This window comes from Dermochelys coriacea, chromosome 2, assembly GCF_009764565.3.
Source record: "Dermochelys coriacea isolate rDerCor1 chromosome 2, rDerCor1.pri.v4, whole genome shotgun sequence".
NCBI lineage: Eukaryota > Metazoa > Chordata > Testudines > Dermochelyidae > Dermochelys > Dermochelys coriacea.
Window position 1 is genome coordinate 89,691,432 of NC_050069.1, and position 22,517 is coordinate 89,713,948.

A 22,517-nucleotide genomic window follows, 5' to 3' on the forward strand; every position below is an offset into this window, starting at 1 on the left:
TCAAGTGTCCAGTCAAGTTTCAGTCTGTGCAGCTCTCTGAGATTCCAGAGGTGTGGGAGAACTGCATTACACAGCCTGTGATCTGGTCACGTGTTTCCCTCCTGGTGATGGCAAACTGGGATAGCAGAGCAGAGGGTGAGCTCTTATTGGGGATTGTTGTTATCTCCCCTAAAGAGAGCAGAGTGCCAGTTATCCTTGAGGAAGCTCTCATGTACCCAAGGCTCAAGACACATGCTCTTGACACTGACAATCTGGCTAGCTGTAAATCTATTTTAAATCTTTGTCTGTGTAAGATAGTGGAGAGGTGGAAGCAAGACAAACTCATAGGATGTCTGATTTTCTTGACCTTTCGTTTCAGGCCTAGATTTGGCACAGAAACTTCCTTTGGGTGTTGGTCAGTGATCTCCCCCAGGCAATGGGTAAAGATCAGGTGTCCATGATGATGATAGTTCCAACCAGTGCCTTGATAGCACTGACCATAAGGTGGTGATGGCTTGCCTGTGGACCATAGAAGGAATGGGTTGGGTTACTCTGGACTAAAGTCAATTCCTTTCTTTTACAGGTAAATTTGGGATGATACATTTCTGCCCCAGGAGGTCATCTAATCAAGTGCCCCAAGTTGAGGGAGGATTAAGTATACCTAGACCATCCCTGAGAGGTGTTTGTCTAACCTGTTTTTAAAAACCTCCAGTGATGGGGTTCCATAACTTCCCTAGGTAACCCATTCCAGCACTTAACTGTCCTTACAGTTAAAAAGGTTTTCCTACCTAAATCTCTCTAGCTGCAGATTAAGCCCATTACTCCTTGTCCTGCCCTCTGAACATGGAGATCAATTGATCACTGTCCTCTTTATAAAACCTTTTATGTATTTGAAAATTGTTATCAAGTCTCCCCTCAGCCTTCTCTACACTATACATGTTCAGTTCTTTCAACCTTTCCTCATTTTGTTTTCTAAATCTCTGATTATTTTTTGTTGCTCTTCTCTGGACTGTCTCCCATTTGTTCATATCTTTCTTAAAATGATGGAGTTGAACACTTTACTGTGCCTTGGAGCAGGGCCTCTTATATACAGAATAGGGCCAAATTCTACAGCAACAACCCCTATGTTTCTCAACAACATTAACTTATTTTATTATCTTGAAATATCCTCCCCACTGGTCCCCCTGCCTTTGCTCTCTCACAAACACACATGACTATGGCTCACAGATGAAAATGCTAACTGATCTACAATTTGGCTTTTCTTCTTGAGGATGGATTGTTTACCCACAGGAAACTCAGCTACCTGGGCCTTGGTTCCTATGATGTTGCCCAGGTAGTTTAGTCTAGATTAATCTCCCCTATGTGCCAGGCAAGCTGGCTGCAACAACACATCTCCCATCTTCTCCAGGTCCCAAGTGATATGCTGTTCCCACGCCAGCCTTCCTCACCAGTCTGCACTTCTGGTTTACCCATTCCATGGGTGCATGCTGGACTCCAGCTGCGGTTGGGGCCTGCAGTGTGATAAAATTAACTTCCCCTGTGGAGAAAGTTGGACAGCAAGAGGCAGGCAGATGCTATCTAGGCAGCTTTCAGAGTAGCAGCCGTGTTAGTCTGTATTCGCAAAAAGAAAAGGAGTACTTGTGGCACCTTAGAGACTAACAAATTTATTAGAGCATAAGCTTCCGTGAGCTACAGCTCACTTCATCGGATGCATTTGATGGAAAAAACAGAGGAGAGATTTATATATATTTGTTTCATGTTCTTTGTGTGTGTGTATATAAATCTCTCCTCTGTTTTTTCCACCAAATGCATCCGATGAAGTGAGCTGTAGCTCACGAAAGCTTATGCTCTAATAAATTTGTTAGTCTCTAAGGTGCCACAAGTACTCCTTTTCTTTTTATCTAGGCAGCGTGACTGGAAACAAAATGGCTAGCTGCAACAGACTGGCAAAGTTTATGGGAAAATTGCTGAATTCCATACAACCTTGGTAAAATGCCAAATTAATTGCTTACAGAATCTGAGTCCAGAGGGCAAGACCCCGATTAAAATGAATAGGGCAGTTTACACCTCTCAGAGCTATTGTTTCAAGCTCTCAGCAGACTCACTTGGACATCACAGCAACAGTTTGCAGGGTGTTGTTGTTTGAGTGGTTATTTTCGCAATTGAAAGAAACATTTATTTCTAATAAAAGCTCAGATTACCATTCTGTGGAAAGAGATGAAATCCATGGCAAATAATGTGGCAGTGGAATCATGTAATGCATATGACCTGGCATTTGGAGCATGACTGAGAGCTAGCTACCTAAGTCTAAACTGATGGAAGTGCATTGTCATAACCTCCTATTGCCGTTCCGTGAGCCCCCTTGATTGGAGGCATGATCTCACCATACAACTCATGTGATTGCAATTCATGAGGTCTTGATAGACTTCCGCTGCACTTAGATGACCAGATAGCACCTGGAAACCCAACTGCTTCTTTGCATATGCAGTTGGCCAAGAGGCTTTTAACTTTTATTTCTGATATGGACTTCGCTGCTATAAGCCATATTTTTGTCACTTTAGGATTAGAGTCCTGTAATGTGCTCTTCAACGGCTGATGCTTTGGCCAAGTCCACCCAAGAAAAAAGATATGTTTTAACACATGATAAAATGCACTTTTTTCCTTGGCCTTTAATACCTGTAAAATTATTTGAAAATTTAAGCTTGTGGAGAATAGGGCTTCCTGCTTCTTCAACAAGTTATCTGTACAAGAGCACAGTACATCACAGCTCTATGCTCTGCACTGGCTGCTTATTAGTTTACTGGTGTAGTCTGGGGTGTTGATTATGACCCACGAATCCCTAATGGTCTGAGGTCTGGCTACATGAGAGACCAGATCTCCTTCCTTTCACCCCCTTTATTCCAGCACAGGGGAGTGTTTGGGACTATTTTATCATTTTGTGAAGAAGGGAATCTTTCATTTTTGTTAGGTTTTCTTAGTTAAAAAAAGGAGCTATTGGAAAGTAATTTCTTCCCAGGAGGAACAAGGCATTATTGTGGGGCATTTTGTGTTTGCTTACTTTTCCACCCTGTCTTAAGATTTGGCAATTGTAAACCAAGAAGTGGATCAGAGATTCTATTACAGAGGGGTTTTTGTAAGAGTGGAATAAGTTTTACTTTTTTGGTGCTTTGTTGTGTGGCTGGTTGTTTGGGGTTGATTTAGCTTGAGGGGCAGTTTTAATTTTATTCCTTTTCTTTTTTGGTTTTAGTGGATTGGCTTTTTAAAATTATGTATAGGCACTTGAGGTTTTAAGGAGGGGCTTTAAAATAAATAAATAAATAGCACCGTGACAGGCAATCACAGGAGTGTAGCTAATATAGCTAATCACAGGAGTGTAGATTAGGGTGAGGCCAAGGGATGTACATCATATTGGCAGTTTGGTTTGGTTATGGCAACAATGAATGTTATTTCTTATGTCTACCAAAAGTATGAATGTTTTTAAAAAAAAAAAAAAAAAACCTACTTTGTGCTCACATGCGCTAAAATGAATCACCCAAAAGTGAGTTTACAATTACAACTAAATTGAAAATCAAACAGATTAGGCATATCCATCAGTGACACTTTTTTTACATTTCTTTCTGTGCTGTTCTCCGTTCATTTTTTTTATGTCTTTGCACCAGTGAGGAATGTCATAAACAAAGTTGTTAATTCATAATTAGTGTTAGGCAGTGTGCTGTTATTTTGATAGACCTTTTCTGATAGACTCCTTCTGCTGAATTTAATTGTATTACATGACTCAACACCTTTGTTCATAAAACATATTTTCATGAGCATATGTGCACACACACACACGTGCGCGCGCACACACACACATATGCCCCAGCATGACTTTTACTAAAGTAAAAACTCTGTTAATGAAGGAAAGATAACTGAGCACCAGTATATAGTGTAAAATAATCACAAATAAAGAAGCAAATACTCTTCCATGAAAATTAGGGCCCTGTTCTCCCTATACAGTGTGTGAGGAACTCACCAAAACAAAAAAGATTGAATGGGAATTATCGTGTTGTAGGCAGGGAGAATCAGGATACAGGGATTTTAGCACTGACAGTTGACTCAGTACTAAACAAAACACAGAGAAAGACACATTTCCTGCCCAGCAGAGAATACCATCTACAACTGAGCATTTGGCAAGGGAACAGCAATGGAGAAAGGGGAAATACTGTAAAAAGAAAATAGACTTTAAGCCAGTGAGTTTACAAAACTAATATATTCAAGACATGGGCTAAAAAAGGGGGGGGAATTAATCAAAACCACCTCTATCACAAATTATACCCTGCCTAGGGTCTATCAACACCTCATAACTTCAACCATATGGACAAAAAAACAGTACATTTTTCAAAGAAGAAATAAGGATGTTGATATGAAAGCAACCAGTGAAATGTGTTGGGGGGGGGCATTCTACCATTGCTGGAATTCTGTCAGGAGTAATGAAACAAAGACTTTTGTGAGCAGAATACATGCTGATTAGCAGATGAGGACTGAATGTCAGTTATTTACAGTACAAACAGAGTAGCTGGGGTGGTAATTCATTTAATCTACAAATTTGCATGTCTTTTGGATCTTCACCAGTACGGTCTAAAATCCTGGCATCTGGACCAAAATTTAAACTCAAATAGCAAGTGCTTTGGACTTTCTTGTTGTATCCTTGTAGCAGTGCCTCTGCTGCCACAGACTTGGAAATTAGAGCTCCATCATTCACTCTCATGGAAAAACCCATATGAGGTGGAAGCTGGCATGGAGTTTTCAAGCCAATATCCCCCTCAAGGAGGGAGTTAGTTTTTTATCAGCCCATGGACAAGAGTTGGCCTCCTAAGAATGTGGATTCCAAGATTCAACAGGGATCCCTACTCTGTGGATCTCTTTGCATTCGCAAGGAGGACCTAACTCTCTACAATGTACTTTTCCCTTTAAGCAGCATAGCTCAGTCAGGAGAAAGCTATTGATATGCTTTTATATTTTATCACAGCCTAACTCTCTACCACCAACAGCAAAGAGATACCTGCTTGTCTGATTTTCACACAAGCATCTTCACTTTCCTGCCCTCCAGCCGGTATGCATGAAGCATCCTCCCCAAACTCTTCCATAAAGACACTGCCCTGTACTCCTTCAGATCCCTCCTCAAGACCTACGGTGATGCTTATGGAAGTACCAAGCCATAACAGCTAGGTGAATGGGCAGAAAGAATTATTTATAATCATTGTGCCCTGTGTAAATATATTTTCTTATAATTGTTTCCCTTCCTCTCCCATTTCTTCTGATAGTTTGTGACATTCACTTGTTAGAGCTTGTCTTAATTAGACTGAACCTCTTTGGGGCAAAGGCTTGTTTTGCTCTGTGTTTGAATTGTTCCTAGCATAATGGGGTTCCCAATCTGAGCTGGAGTTTCTAGGTGCTACTAAAATATCAGTAATAATAATAATACCTTCCCCACCTACTCTTGTGCTTTGCTGTCTCCTTGGAAGCCTTGGGGGGTCTTGAAAGCCAAATTTTCTGAACTTTTCAATCTTGTTGCTATGTGGCAGTGACAGTAGAGCCCTTGGAATGGATAATCAAAGGCAGCACCATATGTCTGTGCCTCCCATTTTGCATGATTCCAACTGCCTAATCACAATGCAGCTGTTACACAGGGGTATAACATTTCATTTCCCTGACCTGCTCTGTGAAATGAGTTAAAGGTAGGTGTTAAAAAGCGATAATACTTGGATCATGCTGCCTGCATAATAATTTGATTGCATGCCTCAAAAGAGTATGAAATCTTGTAGGTGTGATTATTAATTTTTCCCTAGGGAGAAGCAGATGGACATTTACCAGTTTCTGTTCAACACAGATCAATAGTTAAAGAAAAAAAATCACGGGTTGGTTAATAACAGGAAAAGTAAGTTTCATTGGAGATTGAGATGGTCTAGACTAGCTGTGTTATTATCTAGGAGGCGTTTAAACTTATCCATTACATCAGTCAAGGTAACACCTGTAAATGAAATTTAGCTGGGAAAAACTTGGGAATGACTTATTGACCAAGTACAGTTAGAGAGCATAAAACTGCAAAGTGGAAGTAAAGAGACATCCAATTGGTCAGCCTTGAGTGGGAAATAAAGTGGAGACCAATCTACTTTAATTAAAGGAAGGGATTATTTGTTGATGTAAATAAACAGTAGAAAAATCTTAGAGGTTTTGAATGAATTGCTTTTGTCAGAACTGAAGTAGTTTGGGGCAGTTCTTTTTATCCCATTCCTTTGTTGTGCTTATTTGTAAATATGACTGTAGGCCATTGGGATGGGATTATTTTAATGATTGCTTATTCACATACAGTGACCCAGTTCTCTCTTAGCATGCATTTCATAAAAATCCCAAAATAAGCAAGTTCAAGCTTTATTAATTTAAAACAAACATAGGGTGTGTTCTCTCTCTCTCTAATATTATTTTGATTTTATCTGGGCTCTTTTATTATTCAAGAAAATTATCAAATTTGACAAGCAAATTCAAACAAGTTTACATTCTATTTAAAAGAATTAGATTATATTTTCAAGTTCATTCAAACAATTTTCTAACTCCAATTTTAATAAGACATACCCTACTTTTTGTACCCTTATTTTACATGCAAGAGGCTATTATTGGTTATCATTATTTATTAACCTCCAGCACTGTGTTTGTCTCTTTACAGACCACAGGGAATGACGCAGCTCCTGCCTAAATAGATAAGCAAAATTATTCAGACACAAAGGGGCAAATCCTTCCCACAGCACCTAGACAGAGTAACTCTGCTGGGCCCTAGGAACTCTGTTGAGGGAAAAAGAGAGGAATTTTCCACCAACTTCTTCAAGCGATGGAGCAGTCACAAGATTGTTTTGCAGGAGTTGATTTAAGAATTAAAAGTAGCTAAGCCACTAAGTAATAGTGGCCATAACATTATTGTGTTCAACATCCTAAAGGGAAATAAGATACCAAAAAGTGACACTACACTTGATAAAGGGAGACTTTAATAAAATGAAGAGGCTAGTCAAAAAGGCCCTAGAGTCAAAAGTAAATGAAGTAAAATCCTTATATGTGGAATAGACGCTACCTAAGAAGACATTAACTGATTTCTACAAAGCATGTGTACCACTGGACAAAAACAAAATCAGGAAGCAAGATATAAACCAGTCTGCCTAGAGGGCAAATTTTGAGAGGTTATTTGAGCCAAATAGATTTCAAAATCTGGAAATCTAACCCCAGAAATCTAACCAATAAACAGCAGGCAATATGTAAAAGGGAAATTAAGAGGGATAAGATGAATTTTGAAGAACAAATGGGTATAAAAACAAACATGAAATTATTTTAATAGATATTTTAATAGATAGGAAGCCTGGGAAATAAACTCACTGGGTTCACCGGATCACCAAGGGAGAAATTAAGGAATAAAAGAACATTGCTCACAAGCTAAATGATTTATTTGCATCAGTCTCCACCACAAAGAATGTTAGGGAATATACCTATACTACACGTTTCTGGTAATAAAAAATGAGGTACTATCACAGATTGAGATGTCAGAAGAAATTGATAGAGCTAATTGATCATTTAAAAAGTAATAAGTCACCAGACCCAGATGCTATAAATCTAAGAGTTCTGAAGGAGATTAAGTATGAAGTGGCTGAGCAACTAACAAAAATATGCCTCTCTCATTAAAAACAGCTATGATACTGGAGGATTTGAAGGTAGCAGATCTTGTAACTGTATTTTTAAAAGGCTCCAGGGGTGATCTGGGCAAGTACAAACTAGTAAACCTTATACAGTATCTGTACCTGGCAAACTGGTTAAAACTGAAATAAAAATAGTGTAATAAAATGCCAGGACTGTTAGATCCTGATATAACCGAGTATAACCAGCCCAGGTTCTGTAAAGGAAAATCATGTCTCACGAATTTCTTAGGATTTTTTGCACTTGTTGATGAAATAAAGGATACAAGAGAACCAGCTGACATAATTTATTTAGATTATAAATAGGCCATTGACAAAATCTCTCACAAGAGGCTACTAAAGAAACTAATAGTCATGGGGTGAGAAACAAAATATTGTCATGAATCAGAAAATGATTAAGAGACAGGAAACAGAGTAGGAATAAAAAATTTTCATCATGACATATTGTTAGCAGTGGGGCACCTAAAGGTGCCATGGTAGATCAGTGGTTGCTGAATATATCTATTAATTCTCTGGAAGTGAGTGAGCAGTAAGGTAATAAAATTTTTAGATGACACAAAGTTATTTAGGTTAGTCATGTCCAGGTAAGATTATGAGGAACTTGAGAGGGACAAAACGAAACTAAGTGAATGGGCAGCATGATGACTGATGAAGTTCAGAGTTGATAAATGCAAAGTAATGCACATTGGAGAGAAAAATCTGAACTACTCACAAACCTGACACATCTTGGTGAAGACCTCTGCTCAATGTGCAGCTACAGTCAAAAAGAGTAAATGAGATGTTAGGAATGGGATGGAAAATAATACAGAAAATATGATAATTCCATTGTAAATCAATGGTTCAGACCTATATAGAATAGTGAACTGATAACTCTTTGCTAAAAGGATCCAAAATGAAAGAGGGTTCAAAGAAGGGTGACAAGAATGAAAAGGATTATTACATTGATTGGGATAGTTTACCTTAAAGAGGTGAGAAGGGGCATGATAAAGTTATATAAAATTAATGCATAGTGTACAGAAGATAAAAAAGGAGTTTCTGTTCCCCCAGTGACATAACACGAGAACAATGGGACATTCAATACAATTGAAAAGTGGGAAAGTCAAAACTGATAAAAGGAGTACTTTTTCACTCAAAATGTGTATTAGACCAGGCACTTATTGCCACATGATGTCACTGACTCCGAGAACAAAGTAACAGTCAAAGAGGGATTGGACAATTATAGGGGTAACAAGAATATCCAGATTTAGAATAGCTCGTGCTAAAAGAGTTTAGAAAGGGATATAAAACATTATGCTTCAGGGTTTAAACCAATCTCTGACTAGTGGAAATTAGGATGAAGCCATCATGGAGGGCAGTTCTATTCCACATCTGCTTTCTGAAGGGGTTTCTTGCCCCGTCCTCTGAAGCACCTCATGCTAATGACTGAGACAGGACACTGGCCTAGATGGACCATTGTCTGAGCTACTATGGCAATTCCTATGTTCATATGTCCCTACTTTAGTCTCTGGAGTTCCCATGTCCCTTCTCCATGTGTGAAAAGCTCCATGTGTGAGCTGGAGCATCTGTATGATGGTGGATCCTCCTCCTCACCCTTCAACCCCAAAAGGTACTGCATGCAGCCATGCAAAGAACTCTAAAAGAGATGATCTCCATGACATGCAGAATATGGAAATGCTTTGAATGGGCTCTTGGCATTCTTCCCTTTCTTGCACATTATAACCAGAGTGGTTCCATTGTGTTGAGGGCTGTGTGCTGTCATAGAGGGAGGTAATAGAAGTTGAGAAAGGCATGTTGGATTGTGCAGAGCTCTACCTCAGAGTATAGCGAGATTTTATTTTATCTGTTTTTATTGGTAGGCATATGCATTTATTATTTTGTTGAGTTAACACTGCTAGCTTTCATAGAAGGAAGGAAATTATAAGGAATTATTTGAATTAAGAAGATGGTCACCTTGCACACTAGAAGATGGTGGTCATCTTGCACACTAGAAGATCCAGTCAGAATAGACAGTGTGAAGGAGAGCACAAAGATGAATGTGAGAAGAATAGTTTGAAAGCTTAGATCTTGCTATTGTTTGAATTCTCATTTCCCCTTGCTACAAATTACATATCTTCCTTTGTCATTTATATCACCCTTGATTCAGTGTTTCCTACCTGCCCTTTTCAGCTTAACAGCTGTTTTCTATATTAAGAAGGTACTGTAGGTAACTTCTAAATACCTAGCACACTTTGAGTGCTGTATACATTATAATAATAGGAAGCTTTTTTTTAAAGAAATCCCTCATATGATACAGGGGAATTAAAAATAGAATTGTTTAGAACAAAATTTTATGCATATGTATTACAGAAAATATAGAGCCTGATTCCACTATCCTTACACACATGGAGTTTTACTAGTTCAGATTCCCATTTATTTCAGTGGGACTATTTCATAGTAAGATATTAGCCGTAGTATATATGGTGGAATTGGGCCCATAGATAGTAAATATCTTTATCCCTTTATGTTCACAATATACCCTGGCCAGAATTTTCAAAAGAGCTTAGCACCTACAGTTGGGTCCAAATATTCAGAAGGGCTCAGCTCACATTTAGGCACCAGTAAAAGAGGCCAGATTGTCTCATCCGATGCACTAAGCTGTTTCCAGAATCTGGTCCATAAGTGTCACAACAGGAATTGCTGGATGCTGACCACCTTTGAAAATCTGGCCCTGCTTGTGGGAGAGGAGCAGAAGAAAATTTGGCCCCAGGTAAAATCCTCACCTTAGCCATTTTTCATAAAAAGGCAAATGAAAGGACAAGTAGACAACATCTGTGGCTTTCAGTGACATTAATGAAACCAAGAGACTGTGATGGGAATGCCAGTTCTAAAATATTATAGTTTAATTGCATTTTACCTCCCCTTCTTTCCCCATCCAAAAAAAAGTTGTAATAAGAAAACGGATAAATAAATTCCTATTTCCAGGACTATCTGTCCACTTTGTAAAGGTGACATGGTGCCTCAATTGATAAATATGTGATATTTTGATTTTAAAAAGTGTAAGTTCTCAAAAAAATATATTCAGTTTAGTGAGTTGAACATTATGTCTTTAACATTTTTCATCCTGAACTCATTTAGTGGAGGAAATGGATATTTCATCAGACACGGATTTGACGTTCCATCACATTATACAGTAAACAGTACAAATGGTGGGTTTTTTTAAATGAGGAAGCTGGAAAAGCTAAGACAGTAGCTGCTGCAAGGCACTGGTTATCTCATTTAAACAGATATTAAATGTGGGTGCCAGTGGTGTGATCATCAGCTGCTTCCCACTTTGTGAATAAATTGCTTAGAAGGAGTCTTTTGCCTACCAGATGTGACCTAGATTTAGATTTCCAAAGCAAAAAAAAAAGAAGGTCTATTGTACAAAAAAACAATTGCTGGTAAAGCGTGTGGTAAATGAGCTTATCTCACTTTTCCAGGTGTTTAAGCTAATATGTTAGGGAATTACTGCTTCATTTTGGAAAAATAATTAAGGAAGATGTTCCAGCAAATCAAATTTGGATAAAGGCTTAGGATAGTTATTGTGGTGTTAGCTAGTTTTTAAATGGCAGGAAGAACAGGGAGCCAACGCAGATAATAAAAATATAGAAAATTGTATGTGTGAGAAGGGTCTTATAAAAGGGTCAGGCATGGGTGTAGTATCCAGCTTGTGTTGTGGTTTAGCAAAATATTGTAGAACAATATGAACAATTACATTCTTTCCAGTATATATGAGACCCTTTTTTTTTAAAAAAAAAAATCAAAGCGTTGCTGGCTGTCGGCTCTGATAAGGTTTATTACTATGTTAAATGTAACAGGAGAAGAAAGTGTAATGTCTTTATTCTTTTTCTCCCCTCCTCTTTTAAATCCGCTACCTTCATAGGAGCTGCTACTCGAAAACCAGACCCAGAGCCAGAGAAGGAGACAGACCATACTGTTAAAATCGCTGGAGTTATTGCAGGCATCTTGCTGTTCGTTATTATATTTCTGGGGGTTGTGTTGGTAATGAAGAAAAGGTGAGCAGTTAATATACGTTTTCTATGTGCATATTTATGTCAGAGCATCTCCTACAGCAGTGTTCAGTGTGATTCAGGTAAACGTATCCAGCCACCTTGCTGCCCTTTACCACGGAATTAAGGAAATGCTGCTTATTTTCCCTGAAGCCTTGTGGCATTTTATGAAACTGTGCTATATGAATTTTTCATCTTGCAGCACTTTTTTGTGAATTAAGGGGGGGTGTGGCTTTGTGATAAAGGAAAAACAACCGAAGGTTAATGATTCTAGCATTGTACGTATTACTACTGTATGATGGGCCCAAATAAAGTAAGAAAAGTATCTCTGTCCCAGAAGGGCAAGCCTCGTCTCTATCCAGCAGCTCAGCTGAAAGTTAGATATTATATGATTCCCACGGAAATCTGAGTAAGTTGCCCATCTTGAATATAAAAGAAATGCTTGGTCTAAATAGAAAGGGGATGGGGGAGCTGAGATGAATTGTGATATGGATTAAGTCTATATTGTTCTGTGCAGATTTCATTTCATAAAAACAAATTAAAACGGTTCTCTTGCAAAGATGCTGGATATTTCCAAAAGTAGGTTTAACGCACATGCATTTGGGTTTTGTGCTTTGGACATCATTAGAAAAGTGCTATAGCAATAGAGATAGCTGCCTGTTTTTTTAAATGGAAAACCCTGCTCCCTTTCTGAATATCATAACAGTGTAAAGTGATGGGGAAGGGAGAAAACTGCAAGTTTCTAGCAGCTAGGACATTGGAAGGCTGTTGCCTATGTTGGGGGAATTTCAGTAGTAAGTTAAATCAAAGTTTGGCTATCTATTTTGAGGTATGAAAGAGTTTGCAGCTCTGGTGTTCGGGTTGGGGGTAGTTCAAGGAGTGGGTGAATAGGGTTTGGCAGCTTGAAGACAGCTTGGACTGTGAATTTTTGTCCTTTGAGTGCTCATCCCTTACTCTTTCCTTCCAACCTACTTCCACTTAACTTCCCTGGAACTCACCTCTGGCCTCCCAATCACAGTCCAGTGATCCCTTTCTTAAAGAAATTCAGGCCCACTTGTGCTGGCCCTAGTGTACTACTTGTAGGCTGGTGATTGAACTGTGTGCGTACCAGTAGTGTGTAATAGGTCTGGAGCACGTTGAGCAATTGTGATAGTGCCAGGCTTGGAGCACCTCAGATGCACATTTAAATAGCTGGCAGGCAGGTCGTGCACTGGGTTCACAGCACAGAGCCAACTGAGCACCAGTTTTCTTTAAGATAGAGGGAAGTGCAGTGGAGGGAAGAAGAGGGTCCTGGAAAGGGAATTGTGAGTTCCCCCAGTGGAGGGGGAGTGACCACTACAGGAACTAGACGAGGCAATGGGGGACCATCACAGAGAAGAGAGGAAATTTGAGTCAAATCTAAATAGTATCTGGGACACTGGAGCAGTCCTGGAAAACCCAGACATTCCCAGTAAACTCCTGGGTTTATAATCCTGTGAAGCAAGAGTACAATCTTTTCTGAAATGCAGTACCTTCTCCTTCCATACATTTTAATTCTTTGCTGCAATCATATTTTCCATTTTAACCGCTCCAGACATAATGCTGGCATGCAGAGATTAAGGCTCTCCACATTGCTTTGCCAGTCCCGCATCACTTAATCCTGACCTACATGCAACTCCCTTCTTAGTCCAGTTCTGAGCCTCTGCTGAGTCCAGATTGGCACAATTTGTTAAAAAATGGCAAAGTGTAGAGTAATTCCAGTTAAGAGAGAGATTCCTGCAAAGGCTCTTCTTGCCTCCCAGGGAGAGCTACCCAGGAGCAAAGAAAGAGTTGCTTGTGTCATGCTCCCTCCATAGTCTTTCTCCGAGCAGGCAAATGTTGGCCCCTCAGCTGCTCCAGTGGTTGTTGCTTTGCTGAGCCCTTTTATAAGCCAATCCGTGGGCGGTGGGGAGGCTCCAGTCCCATGTAGTTGATGGCAGGTGTGGGTAGGGCACTCGGTTCTCTTCCCTCCCTTGACATCATTTGGGACAAATGTTCTTAGTGATTGAGACATGTCTTCTAGTGATTAAATGGAAACCACTAAGGCCTATTTACAGTAACCCTGTCCAGGAACTCTGTTACAAAATGTTGTCCCTTGACATTCTTAGAACACAGTTCTATCTTGTAGTGTAGATGGGACTTACAGATAACTAATTTTTAACCATGTCCCTGAACCACACTGCAGCCTTGAACAGAGACTGCAGAGCACAGTTAGGACTCATCTACATTACAAGATGTAGCCAGCTTTTAACCAGATACGGGGTTGATTGTGTTTTGTCCAGGTCTCCTAACATATAGTTGTAGCATAGACAGGCCCTGAAATGATTGCACTTATGACCCAAGTAAAACTTGAACCAGTTATTCAGTAGAGTATCAACTGACTATGCCACCTAGAGTCCCTGTGTTTCACCTAAGTTCAGTTGCTGTGTATACATTATGCATTCAAAGAGAATTTATAATTATTTTGCAAGCTAAGTACAATTGTAATGTAAGGGCAATATCAGTATATCAAAAGTTTTATGGTACTTTAACTACTTCTGAGTGAAACAAATTTATCAATATTGTACCACGTGATGATTATACTTCTTGATAATTGGGCATCAGTTACTTCAGTTACTTAACTAAGTAATGAATTCAGGACTGTGTCCAAAAATAGTACCTTGCATTTCTGTGGAATTTTGCATCCAAGAACCCCAAAAGCACTTCATACCCTATATTAATTAAATCTCCCAATACTCCTCTTAATTATTATTCTCATTTTACAAACTGAGGCACAGAGAAATTAAGTGACCTACCCAAGTGCATATAAGGAATCTGCAGCAAAGCTAGGAATAGTGCCTAGACTTTTGTCTCCTAGTTTGATGCGCCAACCACTAAACCCTTCTTCCAGCATAAAGATGCCGGTTGCTCTAATGGCTACTACAGTGGGTGGAGGGACCTGGGTCATGATTGCGATATCAATTTACAATGATGTTCACAAAATCAGAATCAGGTCTGTGGAGTGACCTGCTCTCAAATATGATCTGTCTGTCTCATTTAAGACTTGGTCCAAACCCAATTGAAGTCCATAGGAGTCTTTTGATTTACTTGAATGGAATTTGAATCTAGCCCTCATTGCACAGTTTCAAGCGACTTACCCAGTTTCCCCCTGCCTCCAACATTCCTGCATTGAAAATTGCAGGACCTCATTGACAACTACATGCATAAAGAAAGTTTTGCTTTCATTGGCAAATTATAAAAACAACAACAGTGGAATGAAAGTGATAGCAATATTCCTGTAATGTTTGGTAAACAATAACAATAAATGGGAATGCTTTCCAAAATTATATTAAGGCTCTTGGATAATAACAGGGAAGGGGGAGGGATGGATAGATAGATAAAAGGCATAATTCAATCAACTATATTGTGTATCTGTTCTTTTTTTTAATTATTGTTATTTCAATTAAGTTTCCAAAAAGTATGGAGGTTGAAAAATTAGATTTAATGGGAGAGGTTTGCTTGACGGTATGTTTATTTGAGATGCAGCAGTTCCAATTTGTGCTACCACCTTCTTGCTGCTATGGGAGTTCAGTAAACCAGTGGCTATTAATATTTGATTGTGTTAGAAACTGCCTCAGTTTTCCACAACCATAAAGGGTTGTTTTCTTGTGTGCTTCTTTTGTTTTCATTCTGAGTCACATATACACCTGAGCCTTCCAATAGTTTCTAATGTATGTATTTGTTTAAATGGGTAAGGAATGCTTAGTGCTACTCAAGAATGCCCTTTCCACTCTCTGGTGCTGAGCTTGCAGTGCATTAGTCCAGGGGTTCTCAATCTTTTTCTTTCTGAGCCCTTCCCCCCACACCCAACATACTATAAAAATTCCATGGCCCACCTGTGCCACAACAACCGTTTTTCTGCATATAAAAGCCAGGGCCGGTGTTAGGGGGGTAGTAAGCAGGGAAATTTCCCAGGGCCCCACACCAGAAGGGGCCACACAAAGCTATGTTGCTCAAGCTTCAGCTTTAGCCCCCGGTGGTGGGGCTTGCGGCCACATGGCTGCAGTCCCATGTGGCAGGGCTTTGGCTTTCTGCCTTGGGCCCTAGCGAGTGTAATACCAGCCATGCTTGGTGGACCCCCTGAAACCTGCTCGTGGTCCCCCAGTGGCTCCGGACCCCTGGTTGAGAACAACTGCACTAGTCCACTCCCTTGATGTAGCTCAGATTGTTCTAATTTCCACCAGCTGCCAACATTTCCCAATAGTCAGCATGGAAACAAGGGGAAGACCCAACCAGGCCCTCCTTTCCCTTTGCCATGCCCTCTATACCAACTGCAGAGGAGGGGTGGTGCAGAAGCCAGTATACTAACTATGGCACCTGGATTAACCTCCACTTATAAAACATGCCAAAGAATTTATCCACGTATATAAAAAGTAAAATGGAACTCAGTTTTTAAGGTTGCATTTCTAAAACTCAGATTTTTCCAAAGCATGGACAGTGTCTTTGCTAAATGATCTGTTTTTGTAAGTCTTAGTTTTCTATTTCTTAAATTACCCAGGTTTAGAACATTATATTTTTATAACAGATTTTCTCTTTGCAGCACCTCAGAATTATTGGGAATTTAAAACTATAGAATCTAATTTTCAAGGAGTCTCATCTAAAACCTCTTGATCATATTATAAGAACTCAATATAAAAATAACTTGAACATGAGACATTTAATTTTTCTCCTATTATATCAAATTGTAATTTGATGTATTCACACAAATTAAAGCACCTGAGTTTTCAACATTTTTTAAACAGTATAATTTATTTCAATAACATGTTTGGCAGAATTATGCGTACAAGAACCAGCCATGCTGCACTGATTAATTATATTTATTGTTGTTTCTAAAATTGCTATACATCTTTTAGATGTATGAGAACATTTGTACTAATTACATTAAATCTCTGTCGTGGCAACATATGTCAAGGAACAGGGTTTGCGGTGTCATGAGATTCTAAATGGGAGCTAGAGAATGAGTAATTTCTGAAAAGAAAAGGAAAAAAAAGATAATTATGATTAGACCACATACCAAAACAACCTCCTCCCAACACAATATAAGTAAACAAAACTGTTTTCATACAGCCCAGTCCTGCACCCCTCCTGCAGGCACTGAATGTAGTAGAAGATATACCCAAGTAAGGAGTGCAGGATTTTATCCATAGCCTTCCTGTTACCATATTCTTGGCTCTCTTTAAATCCAATTTTAACAGGTGTGCATTTTGCAAATGTGCAACATCTGATTAAATATTCAATACCTAGCCTTTTGTGTTTAAACAATGCTTTTAAGTATCAGAAAAATGGGAATAAAAACTGGAAAATATTTCTGAAGGCATCCTCAAACAAAGAAGATGAGAGAGAAAATGTGATGAAAGCCTAGTTTTCAAAGGGATGCCTGCAGCATGTAGCCTAAGGCAAGTTAGCATTAATGGTAGTCCTTTGCCGGGCCTGTTTACAAGCTTTTGCCTTAGTCAAAGCACTGTATCTGTGTGCTGTGAGAATTACAGATGCCTACCCAGTTTATTTCTGTCTTTTATCTTACCAGTACATTAACATTATTTGTAGCTATGGCGAGGTGATGGTTTTTGGAGAATAAGCTTCTTTTTAATTAGAATCAATATTTTGTATCTGACCAGGGTGAAATTCATCCCTTTGTGGAGGGCTTTGCCCCTCCCTGCTTCAGGACCTTGATCAGGGAGGGAGAGAGGTTCAGCAGCAGGTGGAGCAGCTGGGCAGGAGGCCCTGTGCACTCTGCCTGTTGCAGCAGTGGGTTCCTCACTGGCTCTGAATGTGCTGAAATGGAGGGAATTATTGTGAGGGAGCTCAGGTAGGAAAGAGTACTGGGTCCATGCTTACATGGATGAAGAGGTTTGGGATCCAAGTGGCCTTTTGTAGTATTCCCAGGGGCAGAAATAGTAGAGGTGCAGGATTCTGCCCATAGACTGGGGATGGATTCTATATTCTCATCACCAGCAAAACTCCACTGTGATGGTTGACTATAGCCCTTTTACTTGGGGAAGGAGTGAATTTCACTCTTTGTGAAGTAATATAACCAAGGTTATAAAAGTAATTCTGACACAAAGGGGCAAGTAAGTTATTTTATTTTTCTTCTGCAATGAAATGCCTAAAGAAAAGTGGAAACATATTTCAAGAGTTTGTTTGGCTTTCTGGAAACAAGTTTTGGGTGACAATCTAGGCTAATCATATCCATGGTAGGTTAAGTTTTAATGTCTCTAAGGAACGAGAGCAACTAGACAGAGCCTCCAAAAAAACTCCACGGGAAGAGAAGCTACTTGATAAGCATTCTAAGACTTTTAATTCCTAAACTTCTAACTAATGCAGTAGAGATGTCGTGTCCTTCCTAAACCAATTAATACAATGTGAAATAAAAGCATGTTTACGTGTGTGTGTGTTTGTGTATGTATAAGGATGTATATGATACAAAACTATTATGTATCTAATATGTTACTTAGCCGTTACACTTGTTTTAAACTGTCAAATTTAACATTTCAGTGAGGTATTATGTATTTTACTGCTTAAAATTTTTTGTAGTTTTATGTCATATCTGGAATGGACAGATATTGCATGATATGCCTGAGATGCACTCGTACTACCTTTCATTTGTGTCACCACTTCTGGTCTCAGTTCATCTTGATTTTTCATACATTAATATTTGGTTTTTCTTTCCTTCCATTTCATCTTTTCCACCACTGCCTAAATCCTTCCACCATCATGGCAGAAGAAGCTATCACTCCTACACTTATTACCTGTAAGTAACTTCTTTGTGCATCATCAGAGACATGCTTTCTGCCATGTTGTTCCATGCGTGAGTAGTGAATGCTAATGATGGAACTTCCTTTGTGAAAGTCAAACACTTTGAAGTTTTACGGTGCTAAAAACAACATAGTTAATAATTTCATGTCATTTTAAGCAATTTGATATTTTCTTATGGTTTCCTTTGCCTCATACTGTGTGTTTCGGTATTTTTGAATACAGTAATGTGATTAATTTTTTAAATTGAAAAATAGTGGTAGGCATCATAAATCTCACTGGCATTTTACAAATACTTTTGGAAGACAAATTCTTTTTAGGACTGATTTAGGGTTTTCCTTCTTATTTGTCCTGCCCAAAATATTGCGATGTTTAGACACGTGTACATGGATTTGCATCCATTTGCTCTGCACATTTTCCTTTTATTTCATAAATAAAGATGGTGCATAAATGTCATGAGTTGCCATTATCTCAGTGGATCTAAAAGGCACAATATTGATTTAACAGGAAGTTTATGGGCCTCAGGAAGTATATGGGCCTGTAGAAAGATAGTTTTCTGTATATAAAGAAATCATGTATTTTGATGCAGTCTTTAATAGAGTAATCACATAATACTTTTTTTCACAGGATCCCTGTTTCATTCATTGCACCCAATGAATGGTGAATGAGATAAGGTTGTGCAGTGCATGAGGCAATGGCCTGTAGGAATCTTGACTCATTCTCAGCAGAGGTTGGAAGGTGTGTGTATTGAATGAATCAGAGGGCAGTTGGATGGTCTGGTTAGGAGGGTCTGGTTATTAAGGCACAGATTAAGATTGAAGAGACTGGATTATATTCATAGATCTGTCACAGACTTCCTATGTGATGCTGGGCAAGTTGCTTAAACCATAATTTTTGGAGACTGTCAATAAATCTGTGTTTTTCAGATACCCAATTTGAGACATGTGGGGCCTGATTTTCAAAGTGCTCAACACTCTGCACTCAAGTTGAAATGAAGTACCCAGCTCAGCACCTTTGAAAAAAGACTTAGGTATCTGAAGCTGGGCACTCACTGAGGTACCCAAAATTAGTGGACTCTTCAGCAAATTTTGGCCTAAACCTCTCTCTGCCTCAGCTCTCCATCTGTGAAATGGGAATAAAAATATTACTTTCTATCTCACAGGAGAGTTTTGAAAACAAATTCATAAATACTTGTAAGATATTCAAATATTATAGAGATGAGCACAATAGAAGAGTTCATGGGGAAATAAAAAAAATCTGTAATCAATGCATGGTAGGGGAATATGCAGGAAATGCAGAGGACAGAAAAAAATGCTGAACTGCTGCTTCATTCATTGAGCATCCTGTACATTAATGGATGCAGGGGATTTGTGCTTAAAATATTATGTAACTATGTAATTAAAGATTGTATCATAATACACACAAATTGCATAATTCTGTCATTACCTAACTTCCAAATGCTTTACTTTGCAATCCTAATTATGATCTTTCAACAGTTTTTGGTATGAAAATAAGCACACTTGTGATGTACAGTGTGTATAATAGAGATTTAGTACACACGTACATCTGGTTGGGTTTACAAGTATATATGAATTACTTAAAAGAGGGATTAAAGATGGGACCACTCTCAAAGATGATAAGCCAAAATTATTATTACTTATTATTTTACCTCCAAGTGTGCCTTGGCAAAAGGCACACAAGAGATACATTGCTATCCCAAAGATTTTACAAGCCCTGATCCTGTAACTGGACCTATGCAGGCAGACCCTTGTGTCCACATAGCTCCAATTTCAGGATAAGGACAAGTGAGGATATAATATACACACAAAGAGACAGTATGGGTATATTATGGATATATGTTTGGGTGATTACTCAGCTTAGCCATATGTATGTCATGATTGTTTATATATTTGCTTGTAACCCACAAATGTATGTAGGCTCTGCTGCTGAAATAGGTTTTTAGACTTTAGAAAATGTTGACCTTGAAATTGTCCATGTAAGACCTAGTTTCCTGTCATGTTGTTTTCTTTTATGTTCATACGCAGTACAGAAATCTAGGTAGAGAAAAATGGGCACTGGGAAAGGACCAAATTGTACACTGCTTTACAGCATACGTAACTCCCACTGAAATCAGTTGCAAGTGAAGACTGAATTTGCCATTTTTCTTAACTGATCTAGGAAAGTGGAAGTACATATGGATTTTAGCACATGGTTTATTTTTAAAAGAGTCCTCCAAGAATCTGAGTTGAAATATGGTACCATCCTTAATTCATCATCAGTGTTCTGGGTATCATATTAAAGCTGCTGTTAGTGATTAGACATTGCAATCATATGATATGACATCCAGCCAGTTACATCATCCAGGAACCTATGTACTAAAATAGATATTATTGTCTTGCATGCAGCAAAGTTTCCTACCGTGCTGGGGCTCTCTCTTCCTAATGCCCTGCCACCTCTAAAACTATTCTAATATTTTTCAAAAATTGGCAGATAGCTTGCACTACTGCTGGATTATCAGAGGAGTTAGCTACAGCTGTGCATATTTGATGCACAACTATATCATTTTATCTTGTATTTGCTAGGTAGCCAGTCAAGAGATGTCACACAGGAAGGCGTTGAGCACTTCCATTAATAATAATCTTTCTCCATAATAGCTTTGGTGCTTATGCCAGAGCCATTCCTCCCATTATTCTCTTGGCCAAATCACTATTGTATACCATTCACCACAGTCAGGGAGCAGATTGTTTGGGCTGGAAGCAAGTCCTTAAGTCTGTGAGTTCTTTTGTTCATTTAAGATTATAGAAAATTCTGTAGTAATTAACTTTGCAGCAGTTCTCTGGACTTAACTGTTTATTCCATGTGGGAGAAGTAAGAATAGATAAGTTGCTGTTAGTGATGTTCATGTATAATGACTGATTTCCTCAAGATGACAACCAGCACAGATATAATTCTGTTTTCTCTTGACATGTTTTGATGGACAGAACCCCAGTGACACTGGTGAGAGCAGTAAAATTACATTAGTAGCTTATTATGTAACTCCAGTTTAGCTGATGAACTAGAAAAGCCTATAGATCACGTAAGAACAAGTCCCATTGTTCTGGCCATAACCATGAACTTTTTAAAAGTCTTTCGTTTTGTTTGAGATTAGACGAAGGCCATCTCTATCCTCTGAGTTTAGCAATAGTGGCCAGAAGCCAGGATAACTGCACTGGTGCAAACCCAGCAGTAGATAAGGAAAACTGTTGCGTTTATCCCAGTTTCTGGCTACTGGCTGATTAACTGGGGATAGTCTCAAGTATAGATGAGGCCTGAGCTTGGGGACAGACTAATAACTGATTGCACTAACCAACTGCAATGAGTTAGGAAGATATAACATCACCAGGTAGCCACAGATAAAATGTGTTCAAAATTCAAATGACATGGTTGCAAAGACAACGTTTCTTGTGGTTGTCCACTAGGTTGAGATTAATATCTGAGATGATTTGTTGTGAAGGTGATTTAAAATTTAAATATTTACTCATCATAATTACATAGCACTGGATGGTTGGGGTTTTTTGGTTTCTTGCTAAGAACTGTGCCTTATCACAAGTCATTTCTGATATGGAATGGTATGGTAAATGGAAATAAAATATTTTCCCAGTGTGCCTAAAATGCAAATCATGCCAGGCTTTAGATATTAGGCCAGTGATTTTCAGCTGATGGGGCATGACCTAAAAATGAATTGCAAAGGTTGAAAACAAAATATAAAACAAACAAACAAAAAAGAAGAAGCAGTATTAACACCTCCAAAAACTCAAAAATCATAAGTCAAACCTCCTACCAAATAATGAGATTTAAAAAACAATAAATGTTTGGTTCTTTATTTGCCTTCTTTTTGTTCAGCCTTTACAGTTCACATTATCAAGGGTTTTTTTCTGCAACCATCAGGGCTAGACACTTACTTAAAAATCAAAGCTAATATTCTCATGTAATCCCATAAATGCAG

General features: G+C 38.7%; 1 protein-coding gene across 16 annotated transcripts in view; it reads left to right on the forward strand.

Annotated features, from left to right (window-relative positions):
• Positions 1 to 22,517, forward strand: part of PTPRM (protein tyrosine phosphatase receptor type M) — a 729,763-nt gene that overhangs the window by 486,797 nt on the left and 220,449 nt on the right. For 8 of the 16 annotated variants that reach the window (XM_038390871.2, XM_038390872.2, XM_038390875.2 and 5 more), the window contains 2 exons: positions 11,596 to 11,728; positions 18,501 to 18,530. In XM_038390871.2, coding sequence (XP_038246799.1) covers positions 11,596 to 11,728; positions 18,501 to 18,530 — 163 coding nt within the window. The remainder of the gene's footprint in view (positions 1 to 11,595; positions 11,729 to 18,500; positions 18,531 to 22,517) is intronic. The other 8 variants (XM_038390873.2, XM_038390876.2, XM_043508088.1 and 5 more) reach the window with 1 other exon arrangement.